This window comes from Penicillium antarcticum, assembly GCF_028974205.1.
Source record: "Penicillium antarcticum strain IBT 31339 chromosome Unknown utg000002l_segment0_segment0, whole genome shotgun sequence".
Classification (NCBI taxonomy): domain Eukaryota; kingdom Fungi; phylum Ascomycota; class Eurotiomycetes; order Eurotiales; family Aspergillaceae; genus Penicillium; species Penicillium antarcticum.
The window spans coordinates 820966-836982 of NW_026695300.1; the positions used below are offsets into that span (position 1 = coordinate 820966).

The 16017-nt window shown below is 47.6% G+C and overlaps 6 protein-coding genes across 6 annotated transcripts; 2 read left to right on the forward strand and 4 right to left on the reverse strand.

Annotated features, from left to right (window-relative positions):
• Positions 1-71: 71 nt before the first annotated feature.
• Positions 72-641, reverse strand: N7508_001297 (pre-rRNA-processing TSR2 family protein; the record flags this gene model as incomplete). The annotated part of the gene is made up of 1 exon (XM_058459363.1): positions 72-641. One exon carries the CDS (start codon positions 639-641, stop codon positions 72-74), a length of 570 nt encoding a protein of 189 aa, XP_058322895.1.
• Positions 642-1964: 1323 nt separating this feature from the next.
• Positions 1965-2601, reverse strand: N7508_001298 (uncharacterized protein; the record flags this gene model as incomplete). Its single annotated transcript, XM_058459364.1, has 2 exons — positions 1965-2284; positions 2316-2601. The coding sequence occupies 2 exons, from the start codon at positions 2599-2601 to the stop codon at positions 1965-1967; spliced, it is 606 nt and encodes a 201-aa protein (XP_058322896.1).
• A 391-nt stretch (positions 2602-2992) lies between these two features.
• On the reverse strand, positions 2993-4135 carry N7508_001299 (S8/S53 family peptidase; the record flags this gene model as incomplete). Its single annotated transcript, XM_058459365.1, has 3 exons — positions 2993-3009; positions 3369-4067; positions 4108-4135. The coding sequence occupies 3 exons, from the start codon at positions 4133-4135 to the stop codon at positions 2993-2995; spliced, it is 744 nt and encodes a 247-aa protein (XP_058322897.1).
• A 194-nt stretch (positions 4136-4329) lies between these two features.
• Positions 4330-6937, forward strand: N7508_001300 (LysM peptidoglycan-binding domain-containing protein; the record flags this gene model as incomplete). Its single annotated transcript, XM_058459366.1, has 7 exons — positions 4330-4499; positions 4545-4745; positions 4792-5373; positions 5430-5568; positions 5616-6105; positions 6154-6261; positions 6309-6937. 7 exons carry the CDS (start codon positions 4330-4332, stop codon positions 6935-6937), a joined length of 2319 nt encoding a protein of 772 aa, XP_058322898.1.
• A 617-nt stretch (positions 6938-7554) lies between these two features.
• Positions 7555-8244, forward strand: N7508_001301 (uncharacterized protein; the record flags this gene model as incomplete). Its single annotated transcript, XM_058459367.1, has 2 exons — positions 7555-7659; positions 7702-8244. The coding sequence occupies 2 exons, from the start codon at positions 7555-7557 to the stop codon at positions 8242-8244; spliced, it is 648 nt and encodes a 215-aa protein (XP_058322899.1).
• A 4839-nt stretch (positions 8245-13083) lies between these two features.
• N7508_001302 (uncharacterized protein) lies at positions 13084-15768 on the reverse strand (the record flags this gene model as incomplete). The annotated part of the gene is made up of 3 exons (XM_058459368.1): positions 13084-15135; positions 15182-15391; positions 15451-15768. The coding sequence occupies 3 exons, from the start codon at positions 15766-15768 to the stop codon at positions 13084-13086; spliced, it is 2580 nt and encodes an 859-aa protein (XP_058322900.1).
• Between the last annotated feature and the right edge of the window lie 249 nt (positions 15769-16017).

Here is a 16017-nt window from a genome sequence, read left to right on the forward strand (position 1 = left end):
ATCATCCTATGAGGGGTTCTCTCAGGGCACGAAGAAACAAATGCAGATATATCCAGTTAGAATTTCCAAATTTAACGCCTCTTTCCAACAACCTTAGTAAATCCATCATCGTCAATCTCAGGCTCAACCCTCTCTCTAGGAGCCCGCACCAAAGAAGGCGCATCGTCCATCTCCATATCAACATCCTCGTCACTCTCATCATCATCAGTCTCCTGATCGTCATCCTGAGCCTCAACCTTCTGGAACTGCCCAATGGCAGACTTGGACTGACTCTTTTTCTGCCACGCCTCCCACATCTGCTGAACAGGAGCGAAGTTGCCGCGATCCGTGTGCGTCTTCAACTCCATAATCTGATCGGCAACATTTCCAGCACTCTCATCATCAACAACGACATCGAACTCGTCGTTCATGACCTGGATCAGGATGTCCTCCAGATCAATGGCGTCTGTCTCAGGTCGGTCGGCGAACATCTCTGAGATTGCGCCACATAGCCAGTCCCGCTTGTCGCCTGAGGTTGGGCCACCCCAGTTTGATTGCACGGCTAGTGAGAGGGCGGGCCAGTTGTTGAGGGAAAGGGTGATGGCGAGATCGAGGTAGGAGGCGGCATCTGTAGCCGGGGGTGCTGCTGCTGTGGGATCCATTGTGTATGATGTTTTGTGGTATGTTAGGCCACGAGTGGCTTTGCGATATATCTTTTGGAGGGTTGCGATTGATACCCCGCGGTCGTGATGGAGGGAACGTTCTTGGAAATGGACTCCACAGATTCGACTTGAGTGGCACGAGCTTGTAGATGGAAAGATAGGACTTTCAATTCTTCACGTTTCGAGTTCGGATTGAAGTGTAATTGAGGTATTGCTGCTGGAGTTCTGCTGATGCTATGAAATTTTAATTTTTGCGATTAGATATGATAAGGTCATGTGACTGGTATTCGCGATAATTTCCACCTTGGAGACAGCGTGTTGCATTGTTTTTCAGTTGAGACAGTGTTTTCATTAGAAATAGCTATGTGTAGAAAATAGAACAATGTCAGAAGATGCATGAGAATTTCAAAAACAAATAAAAAACAATCTCCGATAGGGGGAATCGAACCCCCGGCTGTCGTGTGAGAGACGACGATGTTAGCCACTACACCATATCGGACGAGTACGATAAACCACGTTTTTTAGTTTACTTTGTCCACTTGGGGTTTAGCGCCACCGGTCGCTATGCGTGCCCGTGCGTGGTTGTATATAGTCCCCTGCTTCCCCCTCCCCGTCCTACACCTCAGATTTTCTTTTTCGCCTTCCTTCCCCCTTCGCCTCGCAGGTGAGGCGTTTTTGCTATTGATCCGGATTACCGAGCTCCTAAGCTCCGCCACCCCCTTTCCCGTGTGACTCGTCGACTCTTCTGCGATCCCGCAATTGCACTCTGCGCTGCCCTCCCTCGTCCGGCCCTGTTTTTCCCTTAACTCCGATCAGTGCGCCCGAGATGACGCCTTTTCCTCTAGTCCGCAGCACTTAATCTGCCGGTCTATCGTTACCCTTTACGCATGCAGGCGCATTCTTCCTACTCTTTCAGGACAGTCGTCCCTATATAGCGGGGCTGTATATATGACCTGGGGCAGACTTACCGCGCTAGAGTCTTGTCAACCTTGGCTAAGGGTGTTAGCCTCGTTTCGGAACCGAAGATAACCGGGATCAGATTACTCGGCTCAATTGATTGATTAGATTGACTCGGCTGCGATTCGCGTTAACCGGTACTTGCTTAATCAGCGCAGCTTTATGCGACTAAGATGGAGGGTTTTTTTTTTTTTTTTTTTTTTTACAATGACCGCAATTGTGCATAGCGGTTATGTCGAGACTCCAAACGGCCTCCGGATCTACAAAGCCGTGCCGTTGGTCTACGCACAAATATCTATTCCCTCGATATAAACCAGTCTATCTTGCGGTCGATTCTAGAGATCTATGCCGTCCCGACTCGTATTATCAAGGCGCCTTGTGACCGAAATCCTCGTTGGCTTCACGACCATTGGCATAGAGGAAGAGATAGAAGGATAAGCAACAGGTCATGCAGACTGGAGATGGAGGGGGCGTGTGCCTCCTTGCTAGTCTAGTCTTGCGTGTTCCGTCTTTTGTCTCGGGCCATGGGACGACTGGCGAGCAGAGCTCAATCAACCAAGTGGTGATGACATTGGGAGTCGACGATGCGCAGACATGCAGTTCTCCAGGAATAGCAGCATTCCTCTGGTACGAATATTGGATCGTGTGGATGACCAGACTAATCATTCGTGCGGTATCCCCCTGCTCTGTACATTGGATATGGAGATTGGCAGACACGTGGAGATTGGCAGACAGGCCTCGTTCGAATGTGATCCTGTTTTGCCGTCTGGGGTTGAGTCTTGGACGAAGGAGCCCGCTTAGGTGTATTAGTCGCCGCCGCCGCTGGCTGGGCGCGTCGGTCGCGGAGTGATTCCAGTTTCTCTGCTGAGCTGTCAGCGAATGATAAGCCGTAAACGGACAGGTTGTGTATGGTGTAAACAGAGGTGACGATGGAATTGCTGCGATTTAGTGTGGTCCTAAATCGAAAATCGTGGTATTTCCACAGCATCGGCACCATACCCATTTAGGAGTTAGTGGGTAAACATTAGCGGGTACATCGAGAAGAAATAATAAGCCGTGGTGTCTTAAAATAGAACGCCTATAGAGTCTTAGCAGCGCTTCTAATATTAGTGCAAATGGAACTATAAAGGCCGAGTCTGTCTCGTACAGACTGTGCTATTAAATAATTCTTTATATCGAAAATTCTATAAAGAATAGGATGGCTATTAAGTCACGGGAAGCCCTGTTTTCCACACACTATGGTCGTATGTGCTAGTATTGGCACCGAAAGAAAATACATAGCATTTTTAGTGCCTAAACCTCGCGTTAAACACCTTTTAGAGATCGCGACATTTAAAGCTAATGGGGGCCAAAAATCCTGAAACACCTATTCTGCTGGCATCTACACGTAGCCACTAGGTGATCTGTGTGACTGGGAAAGTTGTTATATATGATGGGACCTAGGTTTGAATAAGTAAGATATGCGGCCTGATAGGGCCCTGGTTAGTGCAAATGGTTTTATAGGTACGGGCCCCAGTCTAAACATTGTATTTCTCTGCGTTATCCTTTGAGTAATGATTTTATAGAGAGCCTAAGCATGATATCTTCATTCGGTGAACCTCCCCGCTAAGGCTCTGGATATTGTCTCGCACACATATTCACGTTCTTTACCCCTCCGAGTGGCCGGATCCTGATCTCCGACTTCACACTCAAGTATTTTCCATGGCGCCATACAGTGATAATTATTGTCAAAAGCGTTATTGACCATTTTATCAAATATCGCTGACATACCCCCAACTTCCTGGAGCCTATCAATTTTCCGAATCCTCTCACGGATGTCTTTCTGTCGTGAGAAGTCCAGTATGCGGGCAGCAAGCGCACCCCCAATCATTGTTGCAAACGAAGTGCCTGACAACCTTTGCTCCATGTTCGGGGGGAGTTGGATTTCCTCTCCAAGAATAGCAAAATTATGAGTTGCTCTTGGATTTACCGTTGGATTGAACTCGGGATGGGCTCGGACGTTCGGACTGGTAGAAAACATGCAAAATAGCTTCAGATCAACATAGAGACGAGCAGGAAAAGCAATGCGCTCAATGTTGCCGTGGTTTGAAGCCGCGGCAAAGATAAGAGTACGAGCATAACGAGCTTCCTCGACAACTTGCTCCAATTCATCATGTTCCGAATGAAATCCCGATGACATGATGATGATTTTGGCCTTCCACGTATTCACTGCGTGGCGTATCGCCTCCGCCATCAGAGCAGGTGTTTCGTGTGTTGCTTGTGGACCGTCGAACACCCTACCCACGTATACCTGGGCCTTGTCATATACCTTTGTGACCAGGCGCACAGCATTTGTTCCGTGACCCGTATTGTCTTGATACTTGGAGTTGTTTGGGTACACAAAGTCCTTGAAACATTTGACCAACCCGCCAAAATTATCACGGACGCCCGTGTCAAGGATTGCAATGTTTACAGGATTATAGGCGCTGTCTGTTTCCTCGGGCTGAAGTGGATGTGGAAATGATTGTACCCTTGAGGGCCAGTGCTGAACGAGCCATATATTTTGGCTAGATGCAGAGTGATAAAATTGCTCTGCATATGGAACTACTCAGCGAAGTCCCAACATCATTTTTCCACTTTTCTTCTCTCTTCCTTGTGAATTGAGCTCTGGAATACTTGTATACCTGGCTATCTAGTGGTTGCAGTCTCACCAATTCATCATCTTGAGTGGTGATTACTACATTGCTCAAAGATGCGTGGGATGTGGACTGCCCCGTGGGCTCTACTAATTTCCACGGCCCTTGCCCAGCAGCCTGCTGGCATTCGAGGATTCACAAACTATCCTGGTCTCACCGATGATTGCAAAGAAGCCTTGTCGACTAATGTGTCCTGTCCGGCATTTCTGCCCGTTGTGTCCCCAGAGTAGGTCTGATTCATGAATTGCGGGCTCAAAGCTGATTTAAACAGCAACTCTCTTCTGGATGATGATCAAGTCGATGAACTTTGCGTCGACACCTGCTATAGTTCTTTGAAAAGTGCCAGAGCAACCATCAAGGCAGCCTGCTCAGAGACCACCGATGTGATCGTCGTTGAGAATGTAGCTTATCCAGCTACATTTATCGCTGACAAGTACATGTTGACCTATGACATGTCTTGTCGGAAAGATGAGTGAGTGGTGATTCTGCCAATGATTATCGATTCTGACCATCATTAGGTCCGGGAGTTACTGTGACCCGCAATTGCTCTCCTGGTCCAACGGGTCTTGGCCAGTCAATGGTTCTTGCTCGGATTGTTGGCTGGGGACATTAGAGACTCAATTAAACAGCCCCTTGGGGTATGATGAGGGCGTGGCGGACAGCTTCACTTCTTTGACGTCGAGCTGCAGCGCCACGGGTTACTCAGTCACTTCCCCAACTGCGTACGCGCTTAATGCAACTGCGACTGCAACCAGCTCGCCTGCAACCAGCACGCCAACAACCAGCTGTGAAAACTATTATCAGGTGAAGGAAACAGACGACTGTAACTCCGTGGCAAAGTCGCTGGGGGTCTCTACATACTACCTACTGCAAGCCAACGACTTGGATCTCTACTGTCAAAACTTTGCCGCGAAAGTCAACCAGACACTCTGTGTCCCCTCGCAGTGCACCACACACACCTGGCAGGCTGATGACACTTGCGATAGTGTCGTCGGCGGTCTCGCGAATGTGACTCTTCCGCAGTTCTTCTCCTGGAACCCCAATATCAATTCCCTCTGTCTGAATGCGATTTTCTTCATTGGATATGAGGTGTGTGTGAGGTGAGTAGATTTCGCTTCAATCTCAATTTGAAAGTCCGGAATATTGACCTTTACAGTCCCCCGAGTGGCTACTTGAATCACACTGCTGGTGGATCCGACTCAAGCGCAACCGCAACTGGAGTAGCCACTGGCCTTGCAGCGGTCCCAACAAATGCTATGGACAATAGCAACCGCAACTGCAGCCAGTGGTATACGGTGAGTGATCCTTCCATCCAAGTTGGGTCTTTGCTCATTTGTACTAGGTTCAAAAAGGCGATGAATGTGCCAAGGTCTCTCTCGCCCATTCTATCTCCCTTACCGACTTCTACTTCCTGAACCCAGAAATCGACGCAAACTGCACAAACCTCCTGCTTGACGAGGCATACTGTGTCAAGGCGGTTGGTTCAATCACCAGCTACGCAAACTACACGGTGACTGGAGTATTGCCCATCACCGTCACGCCCGTCAACTTCACCAACGTGAATACTGACATTCCTACGGCCACAAGCGATCCTGGCTATGTGTATACGGGAGCGGCGCTCCTTCCCACCGCTTCGGGCACTATCCCAGACTGCTATGACTACGAAAATCCTTCCAACTATACTTCTGAGTGTGTGGCGATGGCGACATTTTGGGGCATTACAATGAAACAAATGGTCACTTGGAATCCAAGTCTTGTGAACAACGCAAGCACCTGTGAGCTCAACATGGAAAACAGCTACTGCATCCTGCGGTATGAAAACAGCACTGCCTGTAAGTACCGCTGGCTCCAACAAATAGATTAGGCTGACGCAGATGTAGCAACGGAGGATACTGATAGTGGGCTCTGCCTTCCCATGAATGCTACGGAGGCTGGAACGGCATCCAACTGCAATTGCTTCACCTCCGTCGACCTGTCTTACTCTGACGGTATGATTTGGCCCTCCCCAATCGAGCTAATACTAATCAAATGCTAGTATACACCTGCGACGACATCATTTACGATTACAGCTTGACCATGGACGACCTTGTGTCCTGGAACAGCTGGCTGGAAGGAGACTGTGACACTGCGCTCTATGCCAACCTAAATGCCACGGATGACCGCGCCATCTGTATTGGTGTCGGGTCTACAGCTGCAACGACTACAGCCAGTGGAACTGCCACCCAAACCCCCACCACCACCACCTCCTCCTCCTCCATGGGGCCCACTCCAACCGACACTGTGTCGGGATGCGAGAAGTTCTACACCACTACAAAGGGCGACGACTGTGCCACAGTCGAGACCAAGTTCAGCATCACCCTTGCTCAATTCTATCAGTGGAACCCCAGTGTTGGCTCTACTTGTACCAATTTGTGGCTAGGAGAAGCATACTGTGTCAAGGGACCGGCATCAACGACCAGCGCAACAGCAAGTGCACCTACTCAGACGGGAATCGCGTCGAACTGCAACCAGTATTACACGGTGGTGTCGAACGATTCGTGCGCCAAGATCGAGACCGCGTATGGTATTACTTTTGCTGAACTATACAAGTGGAATCCTGCGATTGGATCGGACTGTGAGTATCTAGGAGTCGGGTACTCGGTGTGTGTGGGGGTTTCTTCATAGATGCGTATGTGTGAAGTTAGTGTGGTGTAAGTCGATAAGACATCATGCCAAGGTGCAACTGCCCAATCTTGTGGGTAAGATTGCGACTAAATGATCAGAGTATCCACGATAGAAGAAGTTGCTCTTGATTTATGACCGTAGCGCGCGTATCGAACTTATTCCGAGCCGCCCGATAACACGGACCCGCGAATCTCTTCCCGGGCCCTCCCTCCGAGGCTCCGATCACTTCTCCCCTAGCCCAGACAGGCGTACTGTTTCATCATCCTGGGAACCCGAGATTTGAGCAATTTAAAGCGTTTGAGGGAATACTCGCATCTCCACTTTAAATCTCTGCAAACTTGAGAGATCCTGCTTGCCCCTGGACCATACCCCCTAGCCCCCACCTCTTTCCCCTACTTATCCTCATCTCAACAGAACCAAGGCCTGCCTTCGCACTCATGACTACTAGGAGGATACTTCAAACTACACGCCATCTACCGATCTACAGCCAATTCGCCCGCCCAAGCGTTACCCGCCCGACCTTCTTTCGCTTTCCCTTCGAACATCCCTCACATCTCGCAAAGTCCTTATCTACATCACATTTCAACACAATCAGGACTCTCTCAACATCCACCACAATGGCCTCTCGCTCAAAGCGCGATCCCACAATGTATTCCTTTATGAATGAGGCTGATCTGGTCGAGGAACTTCTCAAGGAGGATGGATTCACAACCTGGGGCTTCGTGATCTTTCGTTGCACGTAACACAATGACTCTGACTGGGAGACCTTCATGGCTCGCATGGTCGGCGCCGTCTCAGAAGACCTCGAGGAATACAGTGGCCTTGCTCTCCTCGACACATTCGCCCCAACGGTCTTGGAAGACCCTTCCTTTGAGGGTGCCACGGTTGCCACCCTACGCGAGCACTTCCATCAGTGGAAGAAGACTGCATTGAAAGAGGAACAGGGCGTGAGCGAAGACTACACTCCAACGAGCGGCCGATACCGCTTCTTCATCACCGTGGACCAGGAGGCTATGGAGTCCGTTCTAAACACCCCCTTGGGAGGGTTCGAAGAATATGAATTAGGGCATGTCCGCATGGTTAATGCTGAATGGAAATGGACAGATGTGCCTGAAGAGGACTCTGAGGACGAGGATATATCAGAGCCTGAGGAGTTCGGGCCCCTTGAAGGGTGTACTGAGGATGACGTGGGCTGGATGAACATACGTTGGCGTATTGTGCAGCTTCCGGGATTCCACAAGATGACTGAGATTGATGACTGGCAGGCGTATTATGTCCGGTATCCGGGGATCGCAGACATAAATTGATATCTACCCGTGCTAGATCTACCCGTGCTAGAAACAGGATTTGGTATACCTAGCACTATTAAACAGTTTCTTCAATCGCGTTTGGGTTGAATGAGCTAGTAGCCTGGGCGCCGCGCTAGAGCGCGGCTCAGGAAGAAGTGAGTATCAAAGATATGGCAAATAAAGATATGATAAAAGATAGCTGAAAAGACTCCGGAATGACCACCCAAAATCCCCATCCTTGACGGCGTCTTCGGGTCTTTTAAAAGCTACTCACCTTGCCAGTGTCACCCAGGCTCTGCCCAGCGACAACAAGACACCAATCAAGGTCAACGTCAAATAAATACAACCCCCATGTCAAGAACTACGAGCCACCAGCTTTAGCCGAAGCCCTGGAGCAAAGACCCGAGAAGTGAAACCACCAACTCGGTTCGAACCAGCTCTACAAATGTTCTAAATGCCACACAAAAGTCGGCAACTAGCTACACCATGTCCAAGATAACGAGCACGGGGTTTACGAACAGACCAATGGGTTTACGCACGACTGGCATCTACTCCTAGACTTATCATTGTAAAACAGTATAAGGACTTTCGGTTCTGCCTAACTAGCCACTAAATAACGACAATCATCTAATTGAGGATAAAGCGGGGCTCCGGTATACGGGACCAAATCTCGCTGTATAAAAACTGGAGGTTGAGAGAGTGGAGGTATATATGGAGAGGTTAAATTTGCGGGCTTTGTAGGTTGATTAGAACCAAGAATATTTCCTACGAAGTACCGGGCAACCCAGCAATCCGGGGGAAGGGAACGGTCATTGCAATCCAAAAGCCAGACTATCCGAAGCCGAAGATCTTTGTGGAGGACGGGCATGTGAATGCTTGATAAGTTATCCTCGGACTGCAAATATTGGAGCTCTAGATGAACTGGTCTCCAGGCGATTCATTACATCTCAACTGTTAGCCTGCCAGCTATTGGTAACACCATGGGACCAGTAGGCCGACCTGCAATCCTTGGCTCTGAAAGCCTAGTGGTCTGGGAAAAGTAACGAAACTGTTCTTTGACCCCAAGCAGTAATCAAGGAACAACGATCTAGTAGTTTGACCTCTTCATAATGGGAAAAATGGCTTGATGCTGATCGGACGTCTCACATTGAAGCAAGGTATGCCTCGGAGTCTGAGAGCCTTCTCCACAGGGGGCACTTATCAGATTCCACCTCATTGATCTTATCCAAGAAGTGTCGCAGCGCAATACGCCTTGACCGCATTTGTATCATGATCGAAGACCGCGGTTACTATGTATTGCCAGCCACGTCCACGGCTTTCGAATATCCTTAGAGTTTTTCAATAGTGAGGATCGATTTCCATACTACAAGATCATATATTATAGAGCCGTCGGCTAGGCCGCGTTTGGATCTCTAGTAGATATTATATCTCTCGCACGTTTTGTTGTTCGTGCATTATACGGCTACTTGCAGAGTACGCACGCTAAGCCGGCGACGGATAAAGTAGCGGTCTAGGATTGTGTCAAAGGATAAGACACAGATCATTTGGAATGAAAGGCAATAGTAGATTCCATGGTGGTTCTTCGAAGGATACGGGAGGGGAGGTGTCATAGAAGGCTTGAATTTTTGTTACAATGTTGGCTATCCAAGTTTGTTCATCTCTTGATGACTAGCCCGTCGGTCTAGGCCGATCTAGGAGCATTACTCTCACCATAACTCTTATCTCTGAGTGGCTCGATGCAAAAGATACTTAATTATCAACGACCTTTTCTGAGTAAATATCTACGGAATCCAGTATTCGTACAGAAAATCGGATTTAGCTTGTAGGACTCTCCATCTCAACCTTCAGGGAATCAGTCTCGTTCCTAGATATGACTCTAGCACAATTGAGAGCGCAAATTCTGGCCCTGGGAGCTCTTTAGTTCCTGGGGGATTTGACGCATTTCCTGGGAGCACATACACCGCTTCTAGGAGCCATATTGTGAGACCACGCAGAGTCTCTGGTTTGGTTTGGTAAGCGAAGTAGAAGCCTCAGCTGACGTGTGGTACAATATGGTTCTATTGTAGGAGAGACTGAACGCTGACCCTTCCCAGGGTCAGCGGGGATGAACTAAATACAGGCTGGCCCAGCTTCCGGGCGGTGAGCAGTACTATACTGCCACGATTCCCGAGGCACCAACTCGTGCCTCAGGTACCAACATAATGTCGGAACTTGCTGTCTTCCGTAACTTGCTCAGCCAATGAGGGCATTGAAATCTCTGTCATTTATTACTTGCTATTTCTTGCTATTTAACGTATTTCACAACCGAGTGGATCACCCAACCGAGTGGATCAGTGACGCAAAAACGCGTCAATTAATTAGACCTCTCTTCTTTAACCACCCACCATGCCACCAATTCGCTCTCAAAGCTCTCAAAATCGTACAGGGCAAGAGGGTAGGATCTTATTAGCTATTTAGGCTATTCAGAAGCAAGAAATCACCTCTATACGCGAAGCAGCGCGTCGTTTTGACGTACCATTCTCTTCTTTACGGAACCGCCTTAACGGCCTCACAAATCGCTCCGAAACTCGCGCAAATTGCCAAAAATTGACAGATATTGAAGAAGAATCTCTTCAAAAATGGATTCTCTCAATAGACTCTCGCGGAGCAGCCCCTCGGCCTTCTACTATACGAGAAATAGCGGATTTACTACTCGCGGCGCGTGGATCTAACCCCCCTCCTTCGGTCGGTAATAATTGGGTTACAAACTTCGTAAAAAGGCATCCAATCCTTTCCTCCCGATTCTCAAAAGGCTATAATTACGCGCGCGCTAAATATGAAGACCCTAAAATCATTTCTAAATGGTTTTCAATCGTTCAAAAAACGATTCTAACGTACGGGATCGATCCCGACGATATCTACAACTTTGACGAGACTGGTTTTGCAATAGGCTTAATCGCGACCGCGAAGGTTATTACGAAACGTGAATTCTACGGTCGGCGAACGCTTTTACAGCCCGGAAACCGCGCGTAGGTGACTACAATTGAGTGTATAAACGCGTCGGGGTGGGCGCTTCCTCCGTGCGTGATTTTTAAAGGCAAAGTCTTTATCGAATCTTGGTTCGATAGCCTTCCGAGTGATTGGCGCCTCGAGGTTAGTTCGAACGGATAGACTTCCGATAAAATTGGACTTCGATGGCTCGAAAAGCTCTTTATTCCGTCTACTTCTTCGCGTACGAAAGGGAAGTATAGACTTTTAATACTCGACGGCTACGGGAGTTATTTAACTCCGAAATTTGACGAAATTTGCGAAAAAAACGATATTATCGCAATTTGTATACCTCCGCATTCGTCTCACCTTTTATAGCCTCTCGATATCGGCTATTTTGCGGTGTTAAAGCGCTCGTACGGTCGGCTAATCGAGTCAAAAATACGGGTTAGAATCAACTATATTGATAAGCTAGACTTCCTCGAAGCCTACCCGTCCGCCCGAATCGAGGCATTTAATTCGGAAACTATTAAGAATAGCTTCGCCGCCGCCGGGTTAGTGCCTTATAGGCCCGAACGAGTGCTTTCGAAGCTCGATATTCGCCTCCGTACGCCAACCCCCCTTCGAGCTAGGGGAGTGAGTGGTCGCCAAAAACGCCGTCGAACTACGTCCAATTACAGAAGCAAGCTTCCTCAATTAAAGCTTTACTAAAACAGCGCTCAAAAAGCCCACCGAGCCCGCTTAATTCCGCAATCAATCACGTTTTAAAAGCCTATCAAATCACGATGCAATCGGCCGCTCTTCTCGAGAAAGAAGTAAGCGATTTACGCGCTAAAAACGAGAAGAAGAAGCGTAAAAAAGCTCGGTCTACAAGGCAGATAGCTCGAGAGGAAGGCCTATCAGTTTTAGAGGCTCTCGAGCTTATTCAGGTAGAAGAACCAGCAATTAAAGAGCCGATACCCCGTGAGGCAGGACCGGCTCCGGTAGCTTTACAGCCACGTAAGAGAGCACTACCGACGTGCAGTGTATGTGGAATTAAGGGTCATAAATTAACTACATGTCCTAATAAAACTCGTTTTTAGTTTATTGAATTTAATGGCGTTGTGGTTAAGAAAAATGCATTTAAAATGAATAGATAGGTATTGCTGATCCACTCGGTTGGGTGATCCACTCGGTTGTGAAATACGTTATGCTATGCTCATCCTTAGTAATCCGCTCATTCGGAGTTACTATAATTCCGGTTCTCAATCCGTATTCATGAATGCAGCACTGACAGAAAACCATTGTAAAAAGGCAGTGAAATGGGTGAATAAAATGGGAGGTTTGAAAGTGTAAACAACAATTATTTTGAATTTCTTAATAGGTACTAGGGTAGAATAAGAATGACTTAATTTTACTAGAGATTTACATAGTAATTGGAGGTACCTACAGTGATGATAATACATGCAGGGAAATCGTGGCAATAATAAAAGTTCGAGTAATAAAGCGGTGAAGAAAGCGGTGAGTAGGTACCTGGAACCTCAGGCAGGGGGTGATGTGAGTATCCAAAGGATGGTGTCGGTATCAATCCCCTCTATATATTATGCATCTTTATCAGGAACAAAAACTTGACCTTAGAGTGATCAAAAGGGAATGATAATGGGGATCTTCACAATCGCAACGGACGGGCTCGTACTTATTCGTCGCAAAGTTAAGAAGCTAAGAGAAAGAGAGACATGTGGGACATCATAGTAAACTATCATTGAAAAAGGCAGGCAGAACAAGAATACAAAGCAACAGTCATTGGTCAATTCCCGACCCCTAACCTCCTTCTGACTAGTCATCTCAGACGTGCCTGGATCAATTTCGACGCTTAAACTAAAGAATAATATCGCATTTTCGTGATTTTTCTCAAAAACTTCTTGGCCACACGTCTGAGTGCTTGTTCATCTTCATTAGCATTGACTTTTGCCCTGGTAGTCTCAGGCAGCAGGTCCAAGGCAGTTCGTAGGTGCTCCAATCATGACGAACCCGCTGAATCCAATAATCAGTCATTGAAAAGCTGTATGTTCTTTGTTGACGAAATGCTTGCGAAAGACATGTGTCCGCCTCGACAGATTTCCCCTGCTTGCATAAGACGAGTCCAAGCTCGAAGAGGAATATAGTATCTTGTTTATTGAGACGAAACATGGACTCGGCCATTGCATACTTTCCTTGCTTTGCTAGTGCTCGTCCTAGAGCAAGGGCAAAGTCAAAATAAAATATACGCCTGCTTTTCCAGCCAACGCTCGTGTCCCGACCAACTGATACCTCTCTGAATATATTCTCTGCGTTTTCATATTGGCCCAACTCAAATTGGTTCAAGCCAAGCCAGTAAAGCGCGTCCAGGAACTCGGCATGTGTTGGTCCAAGACATTGATTTAACCCACTCACGGCCATCTCCAGGCTATTTTGGGCAGCCTTGTAATATCCCTTTCCATGGAGCCATTGGCCCAGTTCAGCCATTGTGCGATAATGGGTCTTGATTTTGGAAGAAAGTGACTCCTCTGACTGGGGCTTCGCGATAGGTTGCGAAGCGGTTGGTGGTAATCTCACAGTTATCCTGCGATTGCATTGTTTGGAATCAGTGTTGTGATGTTCTGGCCAGAGTTCTGCTTTGAGATCCTGGATATACTTCCGCATAGACTTTGTGATTAGATCCATCTCTGATGACCGTGCGCTTAGAGACATCTGCGGCAATGAATCTGTTTTCGAGGGTCCCAAAAATTCAGGAGGCTGTCTCAGATCAAGTTCAGAAAGTGAAAGAAGAGTGTCTGGGTGATTCGGTCCAAGGACACGTTTCTGAATGTTTGCTACTCTCTTCACGGTAAGCCTTCCTTCCCTGTTCATTCCGTCTCGCAGCATCGTCAGGCCAATCCAATATTCTGTCTTAAGCGTGCATGGATGGACCAGTCCAAATTTTTTCTTCTGAACTTCTAGTACCTGCTGAAATAGCCATCTGGCTACTCGATAGGTGGACATATGGTAGTATAAAACTCCAAGACAATGAAATGAGTTACGAGTGTCATGATTCGCCAATCCAAGTTCCTGATTGCGTTTCATTGCCGCTTTTCGGAGCAGAATCTCAGCCTCCGCGTGCTTGTTCTGGCGGAACAGTTGGACACCCCTCGTATGATAATCTTGAAGTATACCTAGCCTGCCTAGCCGTAAATCTTTGGCAAATTTTGAGCGCCCATGTTTTGGCCGGGCGATGTTTGGATATCCAACTTGAGATTGCTCGTTATTTGATGTATCTGCATGTTCTGCAGAAGTATCAGTCGCGATGAGAGCTTCGTAAACGTGTGACGCTGCATTATCTGGTACAGATTCCTTAGGATTGGATTCACTGCTGGCCTGGAAGATTTTGATGGTTTGTTCTGGTGTAGCATGGAATGATTTTGGTGCCGTTTGAACTTCTTTCCGTGAAGCAACATTTGTCAAGTTGGTCTCAGACAAACCCAAGCGTTTTAATCCAGCTACTGGGACATAAAGTCCCTTAAGCCACTCGTCCTCCGTGGCCGCTTTTGCCGATAGTCGTTTCGTAGCGTCCGGTTCTATTGTGGCCTTGATAAAGTTATAACACTCCTGGCTGACCGGCGATAATGAACCTTTTGGAAGCGGAAGAGCCGCGCCGTGAACATATTGTGACAGATGAACTCGTTTTCTAGGGGTGAATGGATAGTCGTGGAAAACCATGTAATACGTCGTAACACCCAGCGCCCATATGTCGACTTTCTCTGTATAATGAGACATGTCGCTGTGGCCATTTTTCCCAGGTGGATAAAGCATCTGCATTTCTGGTGCGATGAACAGAGGAGTTCCAACCCATGTTTGAAGGCCTTCATTCTCATTGACGCATTTGCTGAATCCAAAATCGCCGAGTTTGACCCACCAATCGGGACTTTTGCGAAAGACGAAGATATTCTAACCATGTTAGCTAAACTCTTTGAATATCCCGCAGAATTCATACCGCAGGTTTGAGGTTTCGATGAGCGACCCTATTATCGTGAAGAAATTCGAGGCCTTCTGCTAGCTGCAAAGTGATTTCACGAGCTTCATTTTCGGGCAATGGTTTTTTAAGATGCGAATCTAGGTCTCCATGTTTCATATACTCCATAACGATGAAAACAAAGTCATTGCTCTCATACCACCCAAGGAATTTGACAAACGACCCGTCGTACTAGGAAATGTTGTAGTTTAGTACTGCAGTAATATCCAATAAAAAGATCCAGCTCCTACCTTTTTCTGAGAGAATTTCGCAATAGCTTCCAACTCTTTATAATAGTCGATGCCCTTAGAAAGAAGTGCTTTATTGATCATTCTCACGGCCTGTAGTTCCGCTTGGCCCTCGCTCGTCAAGCATTTGTGCAGAGAAACCGTGCCAGACGATCCACTCCCAAGGAGCTTTTCCACCTGCCATGTGTCTTTTCGCTGTCTGCGTCTGAAGTGCCGTCCGGACGAGAACTTGGACTGAATTGTGAATCGATGCGTGAGATCGGCGCTGAATTCAACTTGAATCTGGGCATCGAGCACGAGATCTGAATGGCGAGAATCCATATTCAAATCGTATGGCGAGTTAATGAGTCAGAGCCTGAGTGTAATTTACCAAAAACTTGGGAAAAGGGGCTGCGGGGTTCTTTTCGGGGGAGGTCTGAATACCGCCCCTCGGCGACTGCGGTCGATGGCGCTTGCAGCTCTAGTCGTACGCGATCTGGATCCCACGAACAGGGATCTCTGCCAATCAATTTGCGCATCGAAATTGAAAAAGTACTATGGGTTACTGGCAGTAAATTAAATGAACTCGGT